The sequence below is a fragment of the Zea mays genome, chromosome 7, assembly GCF_902167145.1.
Source record: "Zea mays cultivar B73 chromosome 7, Zm-B73-REFERENCE-NAM-5.0, whole genome shotgun sequence".
NCBI lineage: Eukaryota > Viridiplantae > Streptophyta > Magnoliopsida > Poales > Poaceae > Zea > Zea mays.
The window spans coordinates 120,022,435-120,045,636 of NC_050102.1; the positions used below are offsets into that span (position 1 = coordinate 120,022,435).

General features: G+C 43.7%; 1 protein-coding gene and 1 long non-coding RNA gene across 2 annotated transcripts; one reads left to right on the forward strand and one right to left on the reverse strand.

The window, feature by feature from the left end:
- The first annotated feature begins 17,986 nt into the window (after positions 1-17,986).
- Positions 17,987-20,453, forward strand: LOC109940984 (uncharacterized). The gene is made up of 4 exons (XR_002263813.2): positions 17,987-18,574; positions 18,668-18,748; positions 18,834-18,984; positions 19,104-20,453. It is a non-coding gene; the product is annotated as an uncharacterized lncRNA (long non-coding RNA).
- A 78-nt stretch (positions 20,454-20,531) lies between these two features.
- LOC100147737 (uncharacterized) lies at positions 20,532-22,274 on the reverse strand. The gene is made up of 3 exons (NM_001127251.1): positions 21,977-22,274; positions 21,477-21,857; positions 20,532-21,362 (listed from the first exon to the last, which is right to left on the reverse strand). Exons 1-3 carry the CDS (start codon positions 22,163-22,165, stop codon positions 21,024-21,026), a joined length of 909 nt encoding a protein of 302 aa, NP_001120723.1. The 5' UTR covers positions 22,166-22,274; the 3' UTR covers positions 20,532-21,023.
- Between the last annotated feature and the right edge of the window lie 928 nt (positions 22,275-23,202).

The following is a 23,202-nucleotide window of genomic DNA, read 5'->3' on the forward strand; positions in this document are numbered from 1 at the left end:
CCTGAATGTACCAAAGCGTGTGAGGGAGGTAATGTTGAATGACTATGCAAGAGGGAAAAAGGAGGGCAGATTATAAAGAGCATAAACTCTTTGTGGATAAGACAATTATGGATCTAGCATATAGTGATGCTAGAAGAGAACAAATACCTAGGGATGAAGCTGGACAGATGGCGTGGGCACTAAGGGAATCATTGTTGGATCAAAGGACATCTGGCAATAGCCTACCTGTAGGCAGAAGTAGCATTGGGACAAGTGATAGTCGCCTAGAGGGGGGGTGAATAGGGCGAAACTGAAATTTACAAATATAAACACAACTACAAGCCGGGTTAGCGTTAGAAATAAAAACGAGTCCGCGAGAGAGGGTGCAAAAACAAATCTCAAGCAAATACGGAGTGTGACATAAGGATTTGTTTTACCGAGGTTCGGTTCTCGCAAACCTACTCCCCGTTGAGGTGGTCACAAAGACCGGGTCTCTTTCAACCCTTTCCCTCTCTCAAACGGTCCCTCCGACCGAGTGAGCTTCTCTTCTCAAATCAAAGCCGGGAACAAAACTTCCCCGCAAGGGCCACCACACAATTGGTGCCTCTTGCCTTGATTACAATGGAGTTTTGATCACAAGAGTAAGTGAGAAGGAAAAGAAGCAATCCAAGTGCAAGAGCTCAAAAGAACACGACAAATCTTTCTCGCTAATCACTAAAGCCTTATGTGGAATTGGAGAGGATTTGATCTCTTTGGTGTGTCTAGAATTGAATGCCTAGCTCTTGTAAGTGGTTGAGAAGTGGAAAACTTAGATGCAATGAATGGTGGGTGGTTGGGGGTATTTATAGCCCCAACCACCAAACTAGCCGTTTGGTGGGGCTAACTGCTGTATGGTGCACCGGACAGTCCGGTGTACACCGGACATGTCCGGTGCGCCAGCCACGTCACCAAAGCCGTTGGGATTCGACCGTTGGAGCTCTGTCTTCTGGGCCCGCCTGGATGTCCGGTGGCACACCGGACATGTACTGTTGAATGTCCGGTGCGCCAGTATGGGCGTGCCTGACGCCTGCGCGCTCTGGCGCGCATTAATTGCTGTTGCAGGCTACCGTTGGCGCGAAGTAGCCGTTGCCCCGCAGTTACACCGGACAGTCCGGTGTACACCGGACATGTCCGGTGAATTATAGCGGAGCAGCCGTAGCGAATTCCCGAGGCTGCCAAGTTCCAGAGCCGCGTCCTCTTGGAGCACCGGACACTGTCCGGTGTACACCGGACAGTCCGGTGAATTATAGCGCGCCGGCTCTGAAAATTCCCGAGGCTGAGGAGTTCTGCGCGAAGTCCCCTGGTGCACCGGACACTGTCCGGTGCACCACCGGACAGTCCGGTGCGCCAGATCAGGGAGCCTTTCGGGATGCCTTTAGCTCTCTATTTTGAACCCAACATTGGTCTTTTTAATTGGCTTGTTGTGAACCTTTGGCACCTGTATAACTTGTACACTAGAGCAAACTAGTTAGTCCAATTATTTGTGTTGGGCAATTCAACCACCAAAATTATTTAGAAACTAGGTGTAAGCCTAATTCCCTTTCAATCTCCCCCTTTTTGGTGATTGATGCCAACACAAACCAAAGCAAATATAGAAGTGCATAATTGAACTAGTTTGCATAATGTAAGTGCAAAGATTGCTTGGAATTGAGCCAATATAAATACTTACAAGATATGCATGGATTGTTTCTTCATTTTTAACATTTTGGACCATGCTTGCACCACAGATTTTGTTTTTGCAAAATTCTTTTGTAAATTCTTTTCAAAGTTCTTTTGCAAATAGTCAAAGGTAAATGAATAAGATTTTACGAAGCATTTTTAAGATTTGAAATTTTCTCCCCTGTTTTAAATGCTTTTCCTTTGACTAAACAAAACTCCCCCTAAATGAGATCCTTCTCTTAGTGTTCAAGAGGGTTTTGATATATTATTTTGAAATACTACTTTCTCTCCCTTTTGAACACAATAAGATACCAATTTGAAATTTACCAATTGAAAATCTCCAATTTTTAAAATTAGGTGGTGGTTCGGTCCTTTTGCTTTGGGCTCATACTCTCCCCCCCTTTGGCATGAATCGCCAAAAACGGAATCATTAGAGCCCTTTAAATACTCTCTCCCCCTTTGGTCATAAATAAATAAGTGAAGATTATACCAAAGACGAAGACCTTTTGCTTGGTGCTCATGCTTTCTCCCCCAAGAATGGAGAGGTGCTTGGAGTGACGGCGAAGGATGAGTTACGGAGTGGAAGCCTTTGTCTTCGCCGAAGACTCCAATTCCCTTTCAATATACCTATGACTTGTTTTGAAATAGACTTGAAAACACATTAGTCATAGCATATGAAAGAGACATGATCAAAGGTATGTAAATGAGCTATGTGTGCAAATCAACAAAAGAAGTTGCGCGAATCAAGAATATTGAGCTCATGCCTAAGTTTGTTAAAAGTTTGTTCATCAAGAGGCTTGGTAAAGATATCGGCTAATTGATCTTTAGTATTAATGTAAGCAATCTCGATATCTCCCTTTTGTTGGTGATCCCTAAGAAAATGATACCGAATGGCTATATGTTTAGTGCGGCTATGCTCGACGGGATTATCCGCCATCTTGATTGCACTCTCATTATCACATAGCAAAGAGACTTTGGTTAATTTGTAACCGTAGTCCGGCAGGGTTTGCCTCATCCAAAGCAATTGCGCGCAACAATGGCCTGCGGCAATGTACTCGACTTCGGCGGTGGAAAGAGCGACCGAATTTTGCTTCTTTGAAGCCCAAGACACCAAGGACCTTCCCAAGAACTGGCAAGTCCCCGATGTGCTCTTCCTATTGATTTTACACCCCGCCCAATCGGCATCCGAATAACCAATCAATTCAAATGTGGATCCCCTAGGATACCAAAGCCCAAACTTAGGAGTGTAAGCTAAATATCTCAAGATTCGTTTTACGGCCGTAAGGTGAGCTTCCTTAGGGTCGGCTTGGAATCTTGCACACATACATACGGAAAGCATAATATCCGGTCGAGATGCACATAAGTAAAGTAAAGAACCTATCATCGACCGGTATACCTTTTGATCCACGGACTTACCTCCCGTGTCGAGGTCGAGATGCCCATTTGTTCCTATGGGTGTCTTGATGGGCTTGGCATCCTTCATCCCAAACTTGTTTAGAATATCTTGAGTATACTTCGTTTGGCTTAGGAAGGTGCCCTCTTGAAGTTGCTTTACTTGAAATCCTAGGAAATATTTTAACTCCCCCATCATAGACATCTCGAACTTTTGCGCCATGATCCTACTAAACTCTTCACATGTAGACTCGTTAGTAGACCCAAATATAATATCATCAACATAAATTTGGCATACAAACAAGTCATTTTCAAGAGTTTTAGTGAATAAAGTAGGATCGGTCTTGCCGACTTTGAATCCATTAGTGATAAGAAAATCCCTAAGGCATTCATACCATGCTCTTGGGGCTTGCTTGAGCCCATAAAGCGCCTTAGAGAGTTTATACACATGGTTAGGGTACTCACTATCTTCAGAGCCGGGAGGTTGCTCAACATAGACCTCTTCCTTGATTGGTCCATTGAGGAAGACACTTTTCACGTCCATTTGATAAAGCTTAAAGCCATGGTAAGTAGCATAGGCCAATAATATACGAATTGACTCAAGCCTAGCTACGGGTGCATAGGTTTCACCGAAATCCAAACCTTCGACTTGGGAGTATCCCTTTGCCACAAGTCGAGCTTTGTTCCTTGTCACCACACCATGCTCATCTTGCTTGTTGCGGAAGACCCATTTGGTTCCTACAACATTTTGGTTAGGACGTGGAACTAAATGTCATACCTCATTCCTAGTGAAGTTGTTGAGCTCCTCTTGCATCGCCACCACCCAATTCGAATCTTGGAGTGCTTCCTCTACCCTGTGTGGTCAATAGAGGAAACAAAAGAGTAATGCTCACAAAAATGTGCAACACGAGATCTAGTAGTTACCCCCTTATGAATGTCGCCGAGGATGGTGTCGACGGGGTGATCTCTTTGGATTGCTTGGTGGACTCTTGGGTGTGGCGGCCTTTGTTCTTCATCCTCTTGATCATTTGCATCTCCCCCTTGATCATTGCCGTCATCTTGAGGTGGCTCATTTGCTTGATCTTCTACTTCATCAACTTGAGCTTCATCCTCATTTTGAGTCGGTGGAGATGCTTGCGTGGAGGAGGATGGTTGATCTTGTGCATTTGGAGACTCTTCGGATGCCTTAGGACACACGTCCCCAATGGACATGTTCCTTAGCGCGATGCATGGAGCCTCTTCAATACCTATCTCATCAAGATCAACTTGCTCTACTTGAGAGCCGTTAGTCTCATCAAACACAACATCATAAGAAACTTCAACTTGTCCGGAGGACTTGTTAAAGACTCTATATGCTCTTGTGTTTGAATCATATCCTAGTAAAAAGCCTTCTACAGTCTTAGGAGCAAATTTAGATTTTCTACCTCTTTTAACAAAAATAAAGCATTTGCTACCAAAGACTCTAAAATATGAAATGTTGGGCTTTTTACCGGTTAGGAGTTCGTATGATGTCTTCTTGAGGATTCGGTGTACATACAACCGGTTGATGGCGTAGCAAGCGGTGTTGACCGCCTCTGCCCAAAACCGATCCGAAGTCTTGTACTCATCAAGCATGGTTCTAGCCATGTCCAATAGAGTTCGATTCTTCCTCTCCACTACACCATTTTGTTGAGGGGTGTAGGGAGAAAAGAACTCATGCTTGATGCCCTCCTCCTCAAGGAAGCCTTCAATTTGAGAGTTCTTGAACTCCGTCCCGTTGTCGCTTCTAATTTTCTTGATCCTTAAGCCGAACTCGTTTTGAGCTCGTCTCAAGAATCCCTTTAAGGTTTCTTGGGTTTGAGATTTTTCCTGCAAAAAGAATACCCAAGTGAAGCGAGAATAATCATCCACTATTACAAGACAATACTTACTCCCGCCGATGCTTATGTAAGCTATCGGGCCGAATAGATCCATGTGGAGTAGCTCAAGCGGCCTGTCGGTCGTCATGATGTTCTTGTGTGGATGATGGGCACCAACTTGCTTCCCTGCTTGGCATGCGCTACAAATCCTGTCTTTCTCAAAATGAACATTTGTTAATCCTAAAATGTGCTCTCCCTTTAGAAGCTTATGAAGATTCTTCATCCCAACATGGGCTAGTCGGCGATGCCAGAGCCAACCCATGTTAGTCTTAGCAATTAAGCAAGTGTCGAGTTCAGCTCTATCAAAATCTACCAAGTATAGCTGACCCTCTAACACTCCCTTAAATGCTATTGAATCATCACTTCTTCTAAAGACAGTGACACCTATATCAGTAAAGAGACAGTTGTAACCCATTTTGCATAACTGAGATACAGAAAGCAAATTGTAATCTAATGAATATACAAGAAAAACATTGGAAATAGAATGGTCAGGAGATATAGCTATTTTACCAAGACCTTTGACCAAACCTTGATTTCCATCCCCGAATGTGATAGCTCGTTGGGGATCCTTGTTTTTCTCGTAGGAGGAGAACATCTTCTTCTCCCCTGTCATATGGTTTGTGCACCCGCTGTCGAGTATCCAACTTGAGCCCCCGGATGCATAAACCTACAAAATAATTTTAGTTCTTGACTTTAGGTACCCAAACGGTTTTGGGTCCTTTGGCATTAGAAACAAGAACTTTGGGTACCCAAACACAAGTCTTGGAGCCCTTGTGTTTGCCCCCAACAAACTTGGCAACTACCTTGCCGGATTTGTTAGTTAAAACATATGATGCATCAAAAGTATTAAATGAAAAGCTATGTTCATTTGATGCACTAGGAGTTTTCTTTTTAGGCAACTTAGCACGGGTTGGTTGCCTAGAGCTAGATGTCTCACCCTTATACATAAAAGCATGATTAGGGCCGGAGTGAGACTTCCTAGAGTGAATTCTCCTAATCTTGCTCTCGGGATAACTGGCAGGGTACAAAATGCAACCCTCGTTATCCTGAGGCATGGGAGCCTTGCCCTTTACAAAATTAGACAATCTTTTAGGAGGGGCATTAAGTTTGACATTGTCTCCCCTTTGGAAGCCGATGCCATCCTTGATGCCAGGGCGTCTCCCATTATAAAGCATACTACGAGCAAAATTAAAATTTTCATTTTCTAAGTTATGCTCGGCAATTTTAGCATCTAATTTTGCTATATCATCATTTTGATGTTTAATTAAAGCCATGTGATCATGAATAGCATTAATATCAGCATCTCTACATCTAGTACAAATAGATACATGCTCAACGATAGATGTAGAGAGTTTGCAAGATTTTAATTCTATAACCTTAGCATGTAATACATCATTTTCACTTCTAAGGTTAGAAATAGTAACATTGCAAACATCAAAATCTTTAGCCTTAGCAAGCAATTTTTCATTTTCATTCCTAAGGCTAGCAAGAGAAATGTTCAATTTTTCAATCCTAGCAAGTGAATCATCATTATCATCTCTAGAATTGGAAATTGAACCATTACAAACATGAGAATCAACTTTAGATAACAAATTAGCATTTTCATTTCTAAGGTTGGCAATAGTGTCATGGCATGTGCTTAGCTCACTAGTTAATTTCTCACATTTTTCTACCTCTAGAGCATAAGCATTATTAACCTTAACATGCTTTTTATTTTCCTTGATTAGGAAGTCATCTTGGGAGTCCAAGAGATCATCCTTCTCATGGATGGCACTAATTAGCTCATTTAGTTTTTCTTTTTGTTCCATGTTAAGGTTGGCAAAAAGGGTACGCAAACTATCTTCCTCATCACTAGCATTATCATCACTAGAGGACTCATATCTAGTGGAGGATTTAGATTTAACCTTCTTCCTTTTGCCGTCCTTTGCCATGAGGCACTTGTGGCCGACGTTGGGGAAGAGGAGTCCCTTGGTGACGGCGATGTTGGCGGCGTCCTCGTCGTCGGAGGAGTCGGTGGAGCTCTCGTCGGAGTCCCACTCGCGGCATACGTGGGCATCGCCGCCCCTCTTCTTGTGGTACCTCTTCTTTTCTCTCCCCTTGCCCTTCTTGTCGTTATCCCTGTCACTGTCACTTGATAATGGACATTTAGCAATAAAGTGACCGGGCTTACCACACTTGTAGCAAACCTTCTTGGAACGGGATTTGTAATCCTTCCCCTTCCGTTGCTTGAGGATTTGGCGAAAGCTTTTGATGATCAAGGCCATCTCCTCATTGTCGAGCTTTGAAGCGTCGATTGGTTGTCTACTTGGTGTAGACTCCTCCTTCTTTTCCCCCGTCGCCTTGAATGCCACCGGTTGTGCTTCGAATGTGGAGGGATCATCAAGCTCGTTGATCTTCTTTGAGCCCTTGATCATACATTCAAAGCTCACAAAATTCCCGATAACTTCCTCGGGAGTCATTAGTGTGTATCTAGGATTACCACGAATTAATTGAGCTTGAGTGGGGTTAAGGAAGATGAGAGATCTTAGAATAACCTTTGTTGGGTGTGTCCTCTACAGCCGGTCAATAGAGACTGGATTGGGCTTAACCCAACTATCGTTCCTTTAATCGGGCCCTTGATCGGAAGGGCCCACGCTAACCTCGGTTGGAGCCCCCAGACACACGACGCTATATATAGGACTAAGGGGTCGCAGGAAAGACTAACGCTAGTACCTTGCCCCAAAACCCTAGTCCCCAGAGACCCATCGCCTAGGCCTCGAAGTGTCTGGAAACGCAACAACCTACATCGGCTCGGATCCCGATGCCGTCTGCTTCTCTACAGGGCCACGGTATGAAGATAACAACAGCAACAAGGTGTGTTTCCGCATTCCTCTCAGTAGATCAGATCTACTCGTCATCAAGATTTTACTTTCAGTTACGGATTGGTATTCTAGGGACTTAGGAATCAATTCTAGACAGTATAGATTCTAACAATGGTATCAGAGGCGTCCTAAGAACTCTAGATCTCCTAATCCGCATAGATTTCATGAGATAACAGAAAGATCTCAGATGAATGTGATTGAACTCAATTTTTATTTTATCATGGTTCATCAACCGAGATCAGAAAGATTTAAATAGAAAGATGTTTTCGGCCACTGTAAGACTTAGTCTCGGAAAACCCATGAAATATGAAATCATAAAAACAGATCGACATTTTAGGGTTAGGGTTTAATAACCTAACCCTAAAAGGTTTTAAACTAGGTCAACAGAGATCACAGTAGCTCGTATTTTTTTTAATTCACGGCCAAGAAACAGTCAATAAGAAACCGCGTACAGATTAAGTGTACAGAGCACTATCAATATAATCCTTGGACTGGTTTTTCAGTCAAAGGTACAGAAAATCATCACAGAAAATAACAGAAATAACGCAAGGTCTCGGATCTACGTTTTATCAACTCATAACTCGATCCCGAATATTACATTAGATCCATCTCATACATTCATTCATACACAGTAAGGGATTCGAGTAAATGAGGACTAGATCCGAGTTTTAAAAGTTAAAGACAGTCGAGAGACAGACACCCGACATGTCGTGCTCGGACTGCCGTCAGTTCCCGCCGACAGCAGCTCACCCGCCCGAAGGGATGAGCTCGCTGGCGGCGAGGTCTGCGGTGCCCGTTTCACTGTGCATAGAGACGACCGAAAAGCCGCTAGCGCGTGCCTTACAGTTGGGCGCGGTGGCTGCCATGCGCTGGCCACCAGAACGTGCAGAAGGAACGTGAAACAAGAGAGGGAGTAGAGAAGCTAACGGCTGGTTCTCCCTGGCAGCCGAGTAGCTGTGGGGCACGTGGAGTAGAAATGAAGAAACAGAGAGAGAAGGGAAGTGCAGAGAGCGGTCGGTCAGGAGCAATGCGGCTCGTTTGTTTTGTGGCGGCTGGGGAGGTGAGAAGAAATGAGCACTAGGGTTTATAGCCATTCCGAAATCCACGGCATTTATAGACCTTGCTATAGTACACGGGTGGATCTGGACCTTCAGATCGGTTCGACGGCCAGGATCTCGGCGGGTGGAAAGGGGGCTCGCCGTGGCTGAGCCAGATGCGCGGCCCAGGCCCAGGTTTCGGCCTGGGCGCGCGGCCGCCCGTCTAAGCAGGCCGAAAGGCCATGTGGACTGAGCCACATAGGCCGACCAGGGCCGAAATGGCTCCAAATTTTTTTCTGGATTTTTTTTGCTATTTCCAGAAAACAGAAACAGTAAAAAAATAGTACAGAAAAAAACAGAAAATTTCAGAAATATAATTTTTTCAGTTATAGAAAATTACAGACATATTTATGGACTATTTTATTCCGCTGCGTACTTTGGTACTTTTATTTATATATTTTTTATGCAATTCTCAGTTGATTATGAAACCAACGTGGATTAATTATTGTTAGAATTGCATAGAATTCAGAAAATTTGTGGTAATTGAATATTTTAACCAACATTAGATATTGTTACCACATTTTCAACATAAGTATATATATTCTTAATCATCCGATGATGGTTTTAGAATTTTAGAACCAGATTATTATTTGTTTTTCTATGCATTATTGTTTATTATGAAGCCTACGTGGATTAATTCTCTTTAAGTGCATAGAAATTCAGTTTTTTTGTGGTGATTGAATATTTCGACCAACGTCGAATATTGTTGCCACATTTTATACAAGAATTATGTTTTCTAGATCATCCAACGATGGTTTAGAATTTTAGAACAAGAAAATTTTTTGTAGATCAGACATGGTTATTATTTGACCAACGTCGAATATTTAATTCATGCAAGTTCTATGTTTCAGTATTTACTTTAGATGTCCTAAATATTTTCTGTTTTACTTTTGCAAAAGTGCACATATTGGCCTACTAGTTGGTCAGATAAGGTAGATTAAACCGCTATGTGGTATTTGTTGTCACTTATGGCGGGAAAAGATTAAAATGATAACTATCGTGGATGAAATAGATTCCTCACTGTGGTTTTTGAGAAACCCACTAAGCCTACAGGAGGCTCACCTTAAGGATGACCTTAAGATGGCGCAGTACATCATCTATAAGGTCAACTGGAAAAGATCCAAGTATAATGTACTTGATCATAATAAGAGTTTCATCCAGGATCCTATTGAGGGTGCTATTCCAGAATATGAGACATTTCATGATCAGTAAAACACCTGTCTAAATGGACAAGTGCTATATAGATCAACTCACGACACAATGTGTCTAGAAGGAGGAAAGGTTGATAAGTCAAATAAGTGATTCTATCAATCTTCCCAAACTAAGAATCCTCAAACAGAACAAGACCTCTGAGAAAGGTTCAAAAATAAGATCAAACATGATCACGATGTTTTCTATATGCAACGATCAGACTGTTTCTCAGATCCCCCTGAGACCTGCCTCTATTGCAAGAAGACAGGGCATACAATAGAAAGTGTCTAGAATTCCTGCAATAGATGCTACATAATGCAATTCCGTACAAACCTAAGGCTCCCAGAGGGCTGAAAACAGTTACAGTGGTTTACGGAAAGCAAGCAGACACTTAACTTCAGTTTCGTGATTAGACAATCAGCACATCCACTATCACTTTGGTGACATAGACTGTGTGTTATTCAGTTTTGATAATAAAGATGTTGGTCTCGCCATCTGACGAGACATGCTTTATTTATCTTCGCATAGTGGTGCTAGATACACCAGAAAAACAAACGAGCCAACACTGGCGGAATAAGAAAACAATGTGATGGAGAAACCTCGTCAAAATTATGGCACTATCGTTTGGGCCATATTTCGAGGGGGAGAAAAGAAGTCTCATTAAGGGACGGATTCTCCATCACCTAGACTTCACAGACTTAGAGCAATGCAGAGATTGCATGCACAGTACGAGAGTGTTAGAAATTATTCATATAGATATATGTGGTCCTTTTTCAGTTAGGACAGTAGATGGGTTTGACTTGTTCATAACCTTAACAGATGACTACTCTCGCTGCGATTATATTTACCCTTTTTTTAAGGGACAGATCATAAGATGTAGACAAGTTTAAATAGTTCAAGGCTGATGTAGAAAAACAACACAATTTGAACACAAATATTGTCATATCAAATCATGTGGGGGAGTACTGTGGGCACCATACTGAGTATGGATAGGTCCCAGGATCCTTTCGCGAGGTTCCTAAGTGAAAACAGTATTGTAGCTCAGTATTCAACACTTGGTGAACCGCAACAGAATGTGGTTGCCTAAAGGCGTAAGAAGAACATTGATGGACATGGTAATGAGTATGCTTAGTTACTCTAACTTACCATTGGGTCTATGGATGGAGGTTTTAAAAACCACCATGCATATACTAAATAGAGTTCCTAGTAAATCAGTGGCTAAAACTCCATATGAGTTGTTGACTGGCAGAAAGCCCACGTTCAACTACTTCAACATATGGGGTTGTCCAGCAGAAGCTCGAATATTTAATCCTGGACAGGAAAAGCTAGATGAGAGAACCACTAGCTGCCATTTTATTGGCTACCCTGAGAGATCCAAGGGTTACAGATTCTACTGTCCAGGCAGATAAACCAAGTTTATAGAAACTAGACATGCCATTTTCCTAGAAGATGACATGATCAAGGGGAGTAAGGTACTTAGAGAGGTTGACCTTCAGGAAAAGAGGACGTATGTCCCAATTCCGATGGTTGAAGAACCATACTTCTCGATACCCGCTGTGGTTCCACCAACAGTTGTAACGACTCGAGGTGAAACCCCTGCTGCAAATATTGCATCACCAAGTGCAACTACCACAGAGTAAGTCAATTCACCTTCTGCACAGTCTGGCTCTTCTAAGTCGGTTGCACATGAGAGCTCACATGAGAGTGGTAGTGTTGTGCCAAGTGACGCACCAATGCAGGAGCCCCATAACAAACCAGAACTAGAAACAAGTTTATGAAGGTCTCAAAGGTCTAGACGATCTGTGATTCCTGATGATTATGGAGTTTACACAAGTGTAGACATAGAAAGCGATGAGATTCATATGTGTGAGAACATTGAAGCAGAAAGTGATCCCATTACATATGAAATAGCTACGAGAAGCGCAAATTAGTGGGTCTAGAAGACCAAGCGTGACTCCAAAGGAAATATAGAAAGATACAAGGACATGTGGCCAAGGCGTTCACACAGTGAGAAGGCATTGACAACCATAAAACCTTCTCACTTGTCCTAACAAAAGATTCATTTCAGATCATTATGGCATTAGTGGCTCTTTTTGATCTAGAGCTCCATCAGATGGATGTAATGACAACATCACTAAATGGAGAGTTAACAGAAAAACGTGTTCATGACACAACCAAAGGGTTTTGTTGTGAGCAGTAAAAGAAAAAAACAAGAGATGTCACTTAAGGAGGTCCATTTATGGATTAAAACATTCCTCCAGATAGTGGTACGTCAAGTCTGATCAGACTAACAGAAAGTTTAGTTTCAAGGATAACTAGGAAGACAATTGCATTTATGCGAAATCTAAGGAAAAAGAAAATATATCTTCCTTGTTCTATATGTCAATGACATATTTTTAGTTAGTAGTGATAAAGATCTACTGGCGGAAACAAAAAGGTTTCGTTCCTCGAACTTCGATATAAAAAGACATAGGAGAAGCCTCTTATGTTTTAAAATAGAATTTCACAGAGATAGGCATAATGAAGTATTAGAACTCTCACAGAAGTCATACATAGAGAAGTACTAAAGAAGTACAGTATGCATCAGTGTAAGGCCACGCCTGCGCCAATAGTCAAGGGTGATAAGTTTGGGAATCATCAGTATCCCCAGATTCAGTGACAGAAAGATCAGATAAAGTCAGTACCATATGCTTCTACTATCAGAAGCATTTTGTATGCTCAAATATATATTCGCCCTGACTTAGAATTTACTACCGGGATGCTTGGGAGATATCAGATCAACCCAGGCATAGAACACTGTTAAGCAGCTAAGAAGGCTCTAATGTACCTCCAAGGTACGAAAATGGCCTCATGCTAACAAATAGAAGATCTAGTTCCCTACTTCAAGGTATAAATTTACTATATCCGGGGGAGTTATTTCTTATAAAAGTTGCAAACAGACAGCGAGAGCATCGTCGACAATGCACGCTGAGTTTGTAACCATGCATGAGGCAAATGGGCAGGCAATAAAGATAAAGAAATTTGTACCCGGATTAAGAGTGGTTGATAGCATAGAGCGACCACTGAGAATTTACTGCGATAATGAGCCAGCGGTACCGTACTCCTATAACAGCAAGTCATGTGGCGCTGCCAAGTTCATTGACTTTAGTATTATGTTATTAAGGAGTAGATTTAGGATCAAATCATAAAAGATGAGCATAACAGAAGATAGCAGATGCTAGCGGATCCGCTCACAAAAGGTCTTCCACCCAGCGTGTTTAGTAAGCACGCAGCCGGCATGGGTTTTAAGGGAGTACCTATGATCTTGAATCAAAGGGGCTACAGATTGCAACCAAATAAAGTCTCTTTTCGTTCTGAAGCAGGCGAGCATGTTGTAGTCAATGAGTGCGATGATACTTAATCGGTTATTGTCACGCATTGGTCTCTATGTGTAAACTTGTCGAGGGATGGAATCCAAAAAAAAGTTGAGTACAAGGAATGTAGAGAACAAAGGGGAGATTGTTGGGTGTGTCCTCTACAGCCGGTCAATAGAGACTGGATTGGGCTTAACCCAACTATCGTTCCTTTAATCGGGCCCTTGATCGGGAGGGCCCACGCTAACCTCGGTTGGAGCCTCCAGACACACGACGCTATATATAGGACTAAGGGGTCGCAGGAAAGACTAACGCTAGTACCTTGCCCCAAAACCCTAGTCCCCAGAGGCCCCCATCGCCTAGGCCTCGAAGTGTCTGGAAACGCAACAACCTACAGCGGCTCGGATCCCGATGCCGTCTGCTTCTCTACAGGGCCACGGTATGAAGATAACAACAGCAACAAGGTGTGTTTCCGCATTCCTCTCAGTAGATCAGATCTACTCGTCATCAAGATTTTACTTTCAGTTACGGATTGGTATTCTAGGGACTTAGGAATCGATTCTAGACAGTATAGATTCTAACAACCTTAACCACCTCGTGGTCATCCCACTTTTTGCTCCCGAGGTTGCGCACTTGGTTCACCAAGGTTTTGAGCCGGTTGTACATGTCTTGTGGCTCCTCCCCTTGGCGAAGACGGAAGCGACCGAGCTCCCCCTCGATCGTTTCCCGCTTGGTGATCTTGGTGAGTTCATCACCCTCGTGCGCGGTCTTGAGTAAGTCCCAAATCTCCTTTGCACTCTTCAACCCTTGCACCTTGTTGTATTCCTCTCTACTTAGAGAGGCAAGGAGTATTGTTATGGCTTGGGAGTTGAAGTGCTCGATTTGGGCCACTTCATCCACATCATAGTCTTCATCCCCTACGGATGGTACCTGTGCACCAAACTCAACAACATCCCATATACTTTTGTGGAGCGAGGTTAGATGAAATCGCATTAAATCACTCCACCTAGCGTAATCTTCACCATCAAAAGTTGGTGGTTTGCCTAATGGGACGAAAAGTAAAGGTGTATGTTTAGAAATGCGAGGGTAGCGTAGGGGAATCTTACTATACTTCTTACGCTCTTGGCGCTTAGAAGTGACGGACGCTGCGTCAGAGCCGGAGGTGGATGCCGATGAAGAATCGGTCTCGTAGTAGACCACCTTCCTCATCCTCTTTTTCTTGTCCCCACTCCGATGCGGCTTGTGGGAAGAGGATTTCTCCTTCTTCTCTTTGTGGTGTGAAGAAGATTTCTTCTCCTTCCCTTTGGAGGAGTCCTTCTTCTTCTCCTTCCTCTTGGTGCGGGACTCTTCCGATGAAGTGCTCCCGTGGCTTGTAGTGGGCTTTTTGCCGGTCTCCATCTCCTTCTTGGCGTGATCTCCCGACATCACTTCGAGCGGTTAGGCTCTAATGAAGCACCGGGCTTTGATACCAATTGATAGTCGCCTAGAGAGGGGTGAATAGGGCAAAACTGAAATTTACAAATATAAACACAACTACAAGCCGGGTTAGCGTTAGAAATAAAAACGAGTCCGCGAGAGAGGGTGCAAAAACAAATCTCAAGCAAATACGGAGTGTGACATAAGGATTTGTTTTACCGAGGTTCGGTTCTCGCAAACCTACTCCCCGTTGAGGTGGTCACAAAGACCGGGTCTCTTTCAACCCTTTCCCTCTCTCAAACGGTCCCTCCGACCGAGTGAGCTTCTCTTCTCAAATCAAAGCCGGGAACAAGACTTCCCCGCAAGGGCCACCACACAATTGGTGCCTCTTGCCTTGATTACAATGGAGTTTTGATCACAAGAATAAGTGAGAAGGAAAAGAAGCAATCCAAGTGCAAGAGCTCAAAAGAACACGGCAAATCTCTCTCGCTAATCACTAAAGCCTTATGTGGAATTGAAGAGGATTTGATCTCTTTGGTGTGTCTAGAATTGAATGCCTAGCTCTTGTAAGTGGTTGAGAAGTGGAAAACTTGGATGCAATGAATGGTGGGTGGTTGGGGGTATTTATAGCCCCAACCACCAAACTAGTCGTTTGGTGGGGCTGACTGCCGTATGGTGCACCGGACAGTCCGGTGTACACCGGACATGTCCGGTGCGCCAGCCACGTCACCAAAGCCGTTGGGATTCGACCGTTGGAGCTCTGTCTTCTGGGCCCGCCTGGATGTCCGGTGGCGCACCGGACATGTACTGTTGAATGTCCGGTGCGCCAGTATGGGCGTGCCTGACGCCTGCGCGCTCTGGCGCGCATTAATTGCTGTTGCAGGCGACCGTTGGCGCGAAGTAGCCGTTGCCCCGCAGTTACACCGGACATGTCCGGTGAATTATAGCGGAGCAGCCGTAGCGAATTCCCGAGGCTGCCAAGTTCCAGAGCCGCGTCCTCTTGGAGCACCGGACACAGTCCGGTGTACACCGGACAGTCCGGTGAATTATAGCGCGCCGACTCTGAAAATTTCCGAGGCTGAGGAGTTCTGCACGAAGTCCCCTGGTGCACCGGACACTGTCCGGTGCACCACCGGATAGTCCGGTGCGCCAGATCAGGGAGCCTTTCGGGATGCCTTTAGCTCTCTATTTTGAACCCAACATTGGTCTTTTTAATTGGCTTGTTGTGAACCTTTGGCACCTGTATAACTTGTACACTAGAGCAAACTAGTTAGTCCAATTATTTGTGTTGGGCAATTCAACCACCAAAATTATTTAGAAACTAGGTGTAAGCCTAATTCCCTTTCAACAAGCAATACCACCCCACCATTAGCTACAGACTCTCGTGGCAGAGTAGGATGGATAGGTACTATCGGAGTCCAAGTGTGACTCAGGACATATGTGATATAGATTTGCAATGCAGTAAGATGTCAACACAGCCTAGGATAGACATTATGCTACATGGGGGTGCCAAAGAGAGACTTGGTAAAACTTGGGTGAAATGGTTCCATGCCAATGATATTCCTGGAAGGGAAGCAGACTGCCCATATTTTGTAGCAGCAGTAAAACTATCTCAACAGCTTGGGGAAGGAGTGGCTGTTCCAAAGCGAAGAGATATAGATGGACCATTACTAAATATGAATTATGTGGACTTACAAACTCGCATGGACCAATACAAGGAAGATTGGGTTCGCTTTGGGGTCACTATTATGTGTGATTCATGGACAGGGCCAACCATGATGTGCATTATTAATTTTATGATTTGTTGAATGGTCGCATGTTCTTTCATAAAACCGTGGATGCAATTGGTCAAATACAAAATGCAGAATTTATTTATGATTGCATTAAGGAAGTTGTTGTTAAAGATGTTGGAGAAAGTTGTGTTGTTCAAATTGTGACTGATAATGGTTCCAATTACAAGAAAGCATGCAAGCAACTTATAGCCGAGTATCCACATATTACTTGGCAGCCATGTGCCGCTCACACTATTAATTTAATGTTGAAGGACATAGCACACTGTGATGAGGTTGATGGACTATTGTATAGTGCTAAGCGGATATGCAGATTCTTGTACAAGCATAATAGGTAATATTTATATTGTGAAATTCCTGTACAAGCATAATACTTAATATTTCTATAGTTAATCTGATGTTATTCTAATATTAATATGATGATATTCTATTTTTTCAGGCTTCATGCTATGATGAAAGAGAAGATAGGTGGAGAGCTTGTTAGATGGAATTCCACGAGGTTTTGGACACTTTTTTGGTTCCTACAGAGTTTTGGGACACACAAGACAAGTTCCAAGCTTGGATGATGTCTAGCGATTGGAAAAATAATGATTGGAGAGATGAGGAAGACCACAAATTCACCTACGATTGTTTGATAGATAGGATATGGTGGGAGAAGGTTGAAATGGTGCTAAAAACTGTGACACCACTCTATTCTATGCTTCGATTTGCTGACCAACAGAAAAATGGAACCATTTCTGGCTTTCTTCCAAAAATGCTATCTGCTCAAGCTGAGATCTTTGCTAAGTTAAAGCATGACAAAAATGTCAAAAGAGATTTCATGAAGAAAGTGAATGAAATAATTAAAAAGAGAACTCAGTATCTTCTTAGTGATACTCTCATGGTTGCAGGTAGTATACCTATTACCTATTTACACTCTCATGTTTGTTGCTAGTATAGTTTACAATTTTTGAAATTTCTATCTAGTTATCATGCTTTTTTGTGGATGCCTATTGTAGGGGCTGCACTTGACCCAAAAGCACTTTATACATCAAAATTAGCCACCCATCATAGTGCTATATTGGCTGTAACATTGGCAATCAAGAAGCTAGCACACTCACCTATAGAAGCATCAATTGCAATTGATCAATTTACAAGAACATTTAGCAAAAAAGAGAAGTTATTTGGATCACTAGAGGCTCGATCCTCGGCACTTCGTGCTGATGCTAATCCTAGTAAAGCATCTTTTCCTTGTCCAAATCAACTTCTATCATTGTAGTTGATTGCTATTTACAACTTTCGTTGATATTTATGTTGTTTTATTCATTGTAGCTGATTGGTGGAATTCATGCGGAGGGCAATGCAAAGAATTACAGAAAATTGCTATTAGAATTGTTTCACGCTGTTGTTCATCTAGTGGTTGTGAGCGTAACTAGAGTACGTTTGCTCTAGTCCATACTAAGTTGAGAAATCGCTTAGGCTATGAGAAGCTAGATAGGTTAGTCTATGTCCATTATAACTTAAAGCTTCTCGTCCAACAATTTGAACTTGACAATCCCCAAGGAAAGGAGATAGATCCATATAGTATGATGATGGATGTTGTCCTTTTTGATGAAAATAATCCAATCTTAGACTGGTTCAACAACTCTAGATCTGAGTCTAGACCAATCCTTGATGAATATGATGACGACAACGATGATTGGGATGCGCCTAGCAGTTTTCTCATTGAAGAACTACAAATGAGTAAATCAGATGTGACTGCATTCAAAAGGAATCTTGGTTTTGGTAAAAATAGCATAGGGAAGAAACCAATGAGTCAATTAGATGAGGAAGAAGAGTTTGAAGATGACTATGAGTTAGATTCTCCACATGGTAGTCCATTGTATGATGAGCCATGTGATATTTGTTCTGATGATGAAGGTAATTTTGAGATCTTATTGTGATCCATTTTATCTCCATACTAATATTTTGTTTGAAACCTGATCTGTTTCATATATGGTGGTCATGTGTTAGGAAACAACTCAGGCTAGGATGCTTGGTTGGAAGATAAATCGGGTGGTGATGTCGACAAGAACAAATCAGATTGTATTGAAGGTTATGGTGATTTCAATTAGTACCAACTACCAACTGTTATAATTATTTGTTAGCATGAAAGTTTATTTACAATGTTTTATTATAGGCGGATGTAGTGGAAATAGAGGGGCGCCCTTGGTGCCAGTGCGTCTGCTCCTGCTACGACAGCGTCCAGTCTTCCACAATCGACCCATATTCGTCCAAGATCAAATAGAAAAAGGAAGCCAACACACAAGAGTGTTTATGATCTATAAAAGGTAAGCTCATGAACTTTGGTGTCCATCTGTCCAGCTTGTGCTATGGTAGTAAAAACACTTTATATATACAAAATGTCAGTGGTTATAATCTTCCTAAAATTCTTATATTTGTTGTGTAGGATGTGGAAGAGAAATGGCCACCGGAACATGGCACACTTTTGGACAGAATGATCACTTTTGTTGGGGATTCTGATTTTGGAAAGAATGAATTGATTTTCAAGTGCTTTTGTTGATGACATGTGCTTGAAAATGTACTATTTCGGACTTTTATTATTTTGATAAACTATGCTATATGCACTTATCATATTTGGACACTATTAGGTGGGTTGTGGTTTGATGCCAATGTGCCATGGATGTTGTAAGTTGTGATACTTAGTCACATTTCTATTTTATATATGTGCAATTGTGATGTCAGATGTATTAGACATAAATTACAGGGAAATTCTGTCAATTTTTTTAAAATTTTGAATTCATTTGAATTTGGTTTGAAATTTCCGAAATTTCCCCAATTTTGGTGGGTGCCAAATTTTTTCCTTTCCGAAACTGAGATGAATATTATATTAATCAATATTTTTTGGTTGATCATGTTTATTTGTCGGCATGAGATATATTGTATTTGTTGAAGTGACTGTGTTCAGTTTAGATATGATTTCAAATGGCTACGTAATTTACATTGGATCAAAACATGTATGTATACATTAACTGGTGGTGCAGCTTGTTTTAGAAACAGTGAAATGAAATCCTCCATCGAGAGAGTTTAGTTTCTAAATTTAAGGGATATTTGGTTACTAAAGTTTAGTCTGTGCTACATTAAATGTTTGAATATTAATTAAAACAAATATCAATTAAGACTATTAAGTATTGGTTTAATTAAATTTAATAAAATTGACTTGTCTTTTAGTCTCCATCTATAACTAGTCTTATAATTAGACTATATTTAATATCCGGAATTATTATTCAAACATTTGACGAGACAAGTATAAAACTTTACTTGGGCTGTATCTAGACCTGTTCAAACCTCTGCTCGGATCGGGTTTGGGCCGGGTCATGATCGGTCGGGTCGTTTGACACAGCTCGTGCCTGACCTGTGCATAGTTGTCGAACCATGTTCGAGGAGAAAAAATGGTTGGCTCGTGGATCGTTTGACACAACCCACACCTGACCCGTGCATAGCCGCCGGGTTGGCACGTGCCCCCCTGTGGGACATGTCGAGACGAGTTTTCAAGCTATGGGTCGAAGGTTTTCGAGTTGGATCAGGTTTTGGGTCAAAAATCATGGTCTGTACCCAACTATGAATTGTTGCGGGTCAAAAATTATGGCTCGAGCTCGCCCGTTATATTGGTCGAGTTGTGTTAGTTGTACCCAACACTCCATCTCTAATTCTAGAGAGATCAAATGTATGCTTTGAAAAGGGATAGTAATAGATCACGATTTAAATGCTTCTTCACTCACTCTCTAATCTGATTCTATACTTAAATTTTATAGTATAAAATTCCCTATTGATAACTAGGCAGATCACATTCAGGTAGGACGCAGTCGCGGTACTTGACAACGGCCTTCTATGGCTCTATGCACATGTGAAATGTACAGTAGTACTAGTGCAGTTCAGATCCTAGCCAGAAGAACAGAAGAAAGAAACTTACAGGTACACCTATAATAAATTTGAGGGAGATTGGCTCTAATCTAATCTAAGTAAGAGCTAGTTTAGAAGCTTTATTTTTCTAAGGGATTTCTGTTTTCTAAAAAGAACATAAACTAAATTTCTTTAGAAAAATAGAAATCACATGGAAAAATGTGATTCCTAAACTAACCCTAAGTCTTAGTTTAGAAACTCTATTTTTCAAAGGAATTTCTATTTTCTTAAAAAAATTTATTTATTTTTCTTTGAGATAATAAAAATCCCTTAAAAATAGAGTTTTCGAGCTACCCCTAAACGTAAAGCGGTTTTTTGTTTCCTGACGATGAAAGAACTGCTGCTCTTTGAAGACGGGCGCTCTGATATCTGTAATAAGCACTGAAAGCAGGTGGGGCGCTAGACACTAGTACTCCGGCAGCTGCTGCAGGATCGCGGCAGCCAGCGCGTCGGTGAACTTGGGATCCTTGGTGAGCGAGCGCGCCATCTGCTCCACGAGCGCCGTGCGGAAATCCGGTGACGCGATCTCCTGGCACAGCCTCTTGAGGCCGGGCACCTCGGCGGCGGCATCGAGCCCCCGCACGGCGCCGGCTCCGTTCCTGGTGAGGTCCAGCGTGATGGCCGGGCCGGAGGAGTTGATGGAGGTGGAGCTGGGGAGCTCGCCGGCGCGCGTCGGGCTCGGGTGGTTGTGCTCGCCCTCGTACGTGGCCACCAGCATGGCGCTGTCCTCCGCGCTCCTCTGCACCTGTTCCGAGGAACAGAGTTATTGTATCGACCATTAGCGACAGAGTGAAAGAAGCCGCCGTGAATCGAATCAATGTCAGGCCGGGGATGGACGGATGGTGGGCCAGGAGTCTACCTTCTTCTTGACGGGGCAGGATGGTGCGTATGCGCAGCGGAAGTAGGCTCTCGGGGACGGGTTGTCGCGCGTCACCTTCTGGCCGTACTTGCGCCACTGGTAGCCGTCTTTGACGGTGAGCGTGGTGTCGGAGGGGTCGATCTTGGTGCAGACCCTGGTGAGCTTGATCCGCCTGCACGTGCCCTCGTCGCTGAGGGCGGCGCTCTCGACGGCAGCGTTGGCGTCGCCCGAATTCGACGGCTCCAGGCTGTCCCTGCTCCTCTTCCTGCCGTCGGGACTCCGCCGCGCGGCGACCTGGCTGGCGTACATGTAGGCGATGATCTCGGTGAGACGCCGGTTCTCCTCGCTGACCTGGGTGAGCCTGGCCTCCAGGGTCTTGGCCTGTCATCACACAGCATTGTGGCCACCGATGCCGATAGATTTTCAGGATTTCAGGGACGACGACGACGCCGATAGATTGTGGAAACCGAGCGGCGAGGAAATGGTCGTCGGTCAGTTACCTCGTCCTTCCCGTCAGCGAGGGACGATGTCCGTGGCCCCCAGCAGCCAGTGGCGGGACGGTCGAGTCTCTCAGCGTCAGCTGTCGTTTCCGGGCCGCTCCCCGGCGACGGCGGCGAAAGGCCGACGCTGAGGTCCAAGCAGACCGGGGAGCAGTCACCGCGGCTCCCCGAGTCCATGAGCAGCATCATGACCTGCGTGTGTCTCAGCGTCTGTGTCTCCGCGTAAGCGAGCGTGCAGCTGTAGAGCTCGATTGCTCGAGGGGGACAGGAACAGGATGGGCTCTGCAGGACTCTCGGATCCGAACGGATGCTTTCCACAGGACGGGCATGGTTTAATATATAGGGGGACGGCCGAAGGGGGGAACCCGAACCGCGGGCGCGGCCCAAGCAGGAGGAGGGAAGGGATCGACGGGCGGGGGCCGGGGCGTCGTGAAAATCGTGACGCAACTGAGTGGAAAAAGTGGAGTGCGATGCGAGACCGACGCGCCCGCGCGACGTGACCGTCGGTCGGGATACGAGGAGCCACGCGCGCGGCGCCTGTAGTATCGTGATGACGGAACACAGTGTCACCAATGTGGTCGTCACGGTGCGCGTCATTCTCCTCGCCTCCCCTCCCCTCCCCTCGCGGACTCGCGGTTGACCGCGTCAGGATTGGCGCGTGCGATCAAACGAAACGAAGAGCGCGCGCTAGGTGCCTTCTTCAGCTCTGCTAGTTTTGGGTAATACTCCGTATTAATACAAATACAAATCTGGTGTGTAAGCACGCACGAGCCCGGGTTTACGTCTACACGGGGTTGCGCAAGAAAATGGCGGCTTCGGTTTCGCCTTCCCAATAGCGCATGACGGAGTGGATAGAGCTAAAATGTCCCTTGTGTTCCGTTCGAGATGGATTGCAGTGATTAAATCCGATTTTTTGTTTTTTAATTCTTTTTTCGACAAAAAATAACATTTAGACTACTCGGTGACTTATTTCTAATTTTGTACTCTTAGCTTGGCGTCATATGGCCTAGGCGCCGAGCTCTGACGTGGCGTCGGCGGCCAGGGCTGCCGTGACGCTGACTTGGCTTCCTAGGTCGGTGTCATAGATCTTGTCGCGAGTTAGGTAGTTCTATAAATCAGTCGTTCTGCTAGCCGAGAGTTGCACCCACCTTTTTTCTTAACTTTCTCTCCATTCCAATCTTCTTAAAAAAAAACTAGATTCGAGTTGGAAAATTTTGTATACCAAT

Coding starts and splice junctions, on each gene's coding strand:
- LOC100147737 (NM_001127251.1), bottom strand. CDS start 22,165: ATGATGCTGCTCATGGACTCGGGGAGCCGCGGTGACTGCTCCCCGGTC. Junction 21,858..21,976: donor TCGCTGACGGGAAGGACGAG/GTAACTGACCGA, acceptor GTGTGATGACAG/GCCAAGACCCTGGAGGCCAG. Junction 21,363..21,476: donor CCTGCCCCGTCAAGAAGAAG/GTAGACTCCTGG, acceptor TCCTCGGAACAG/GTGCAGAGGAGCGCGGAGGA.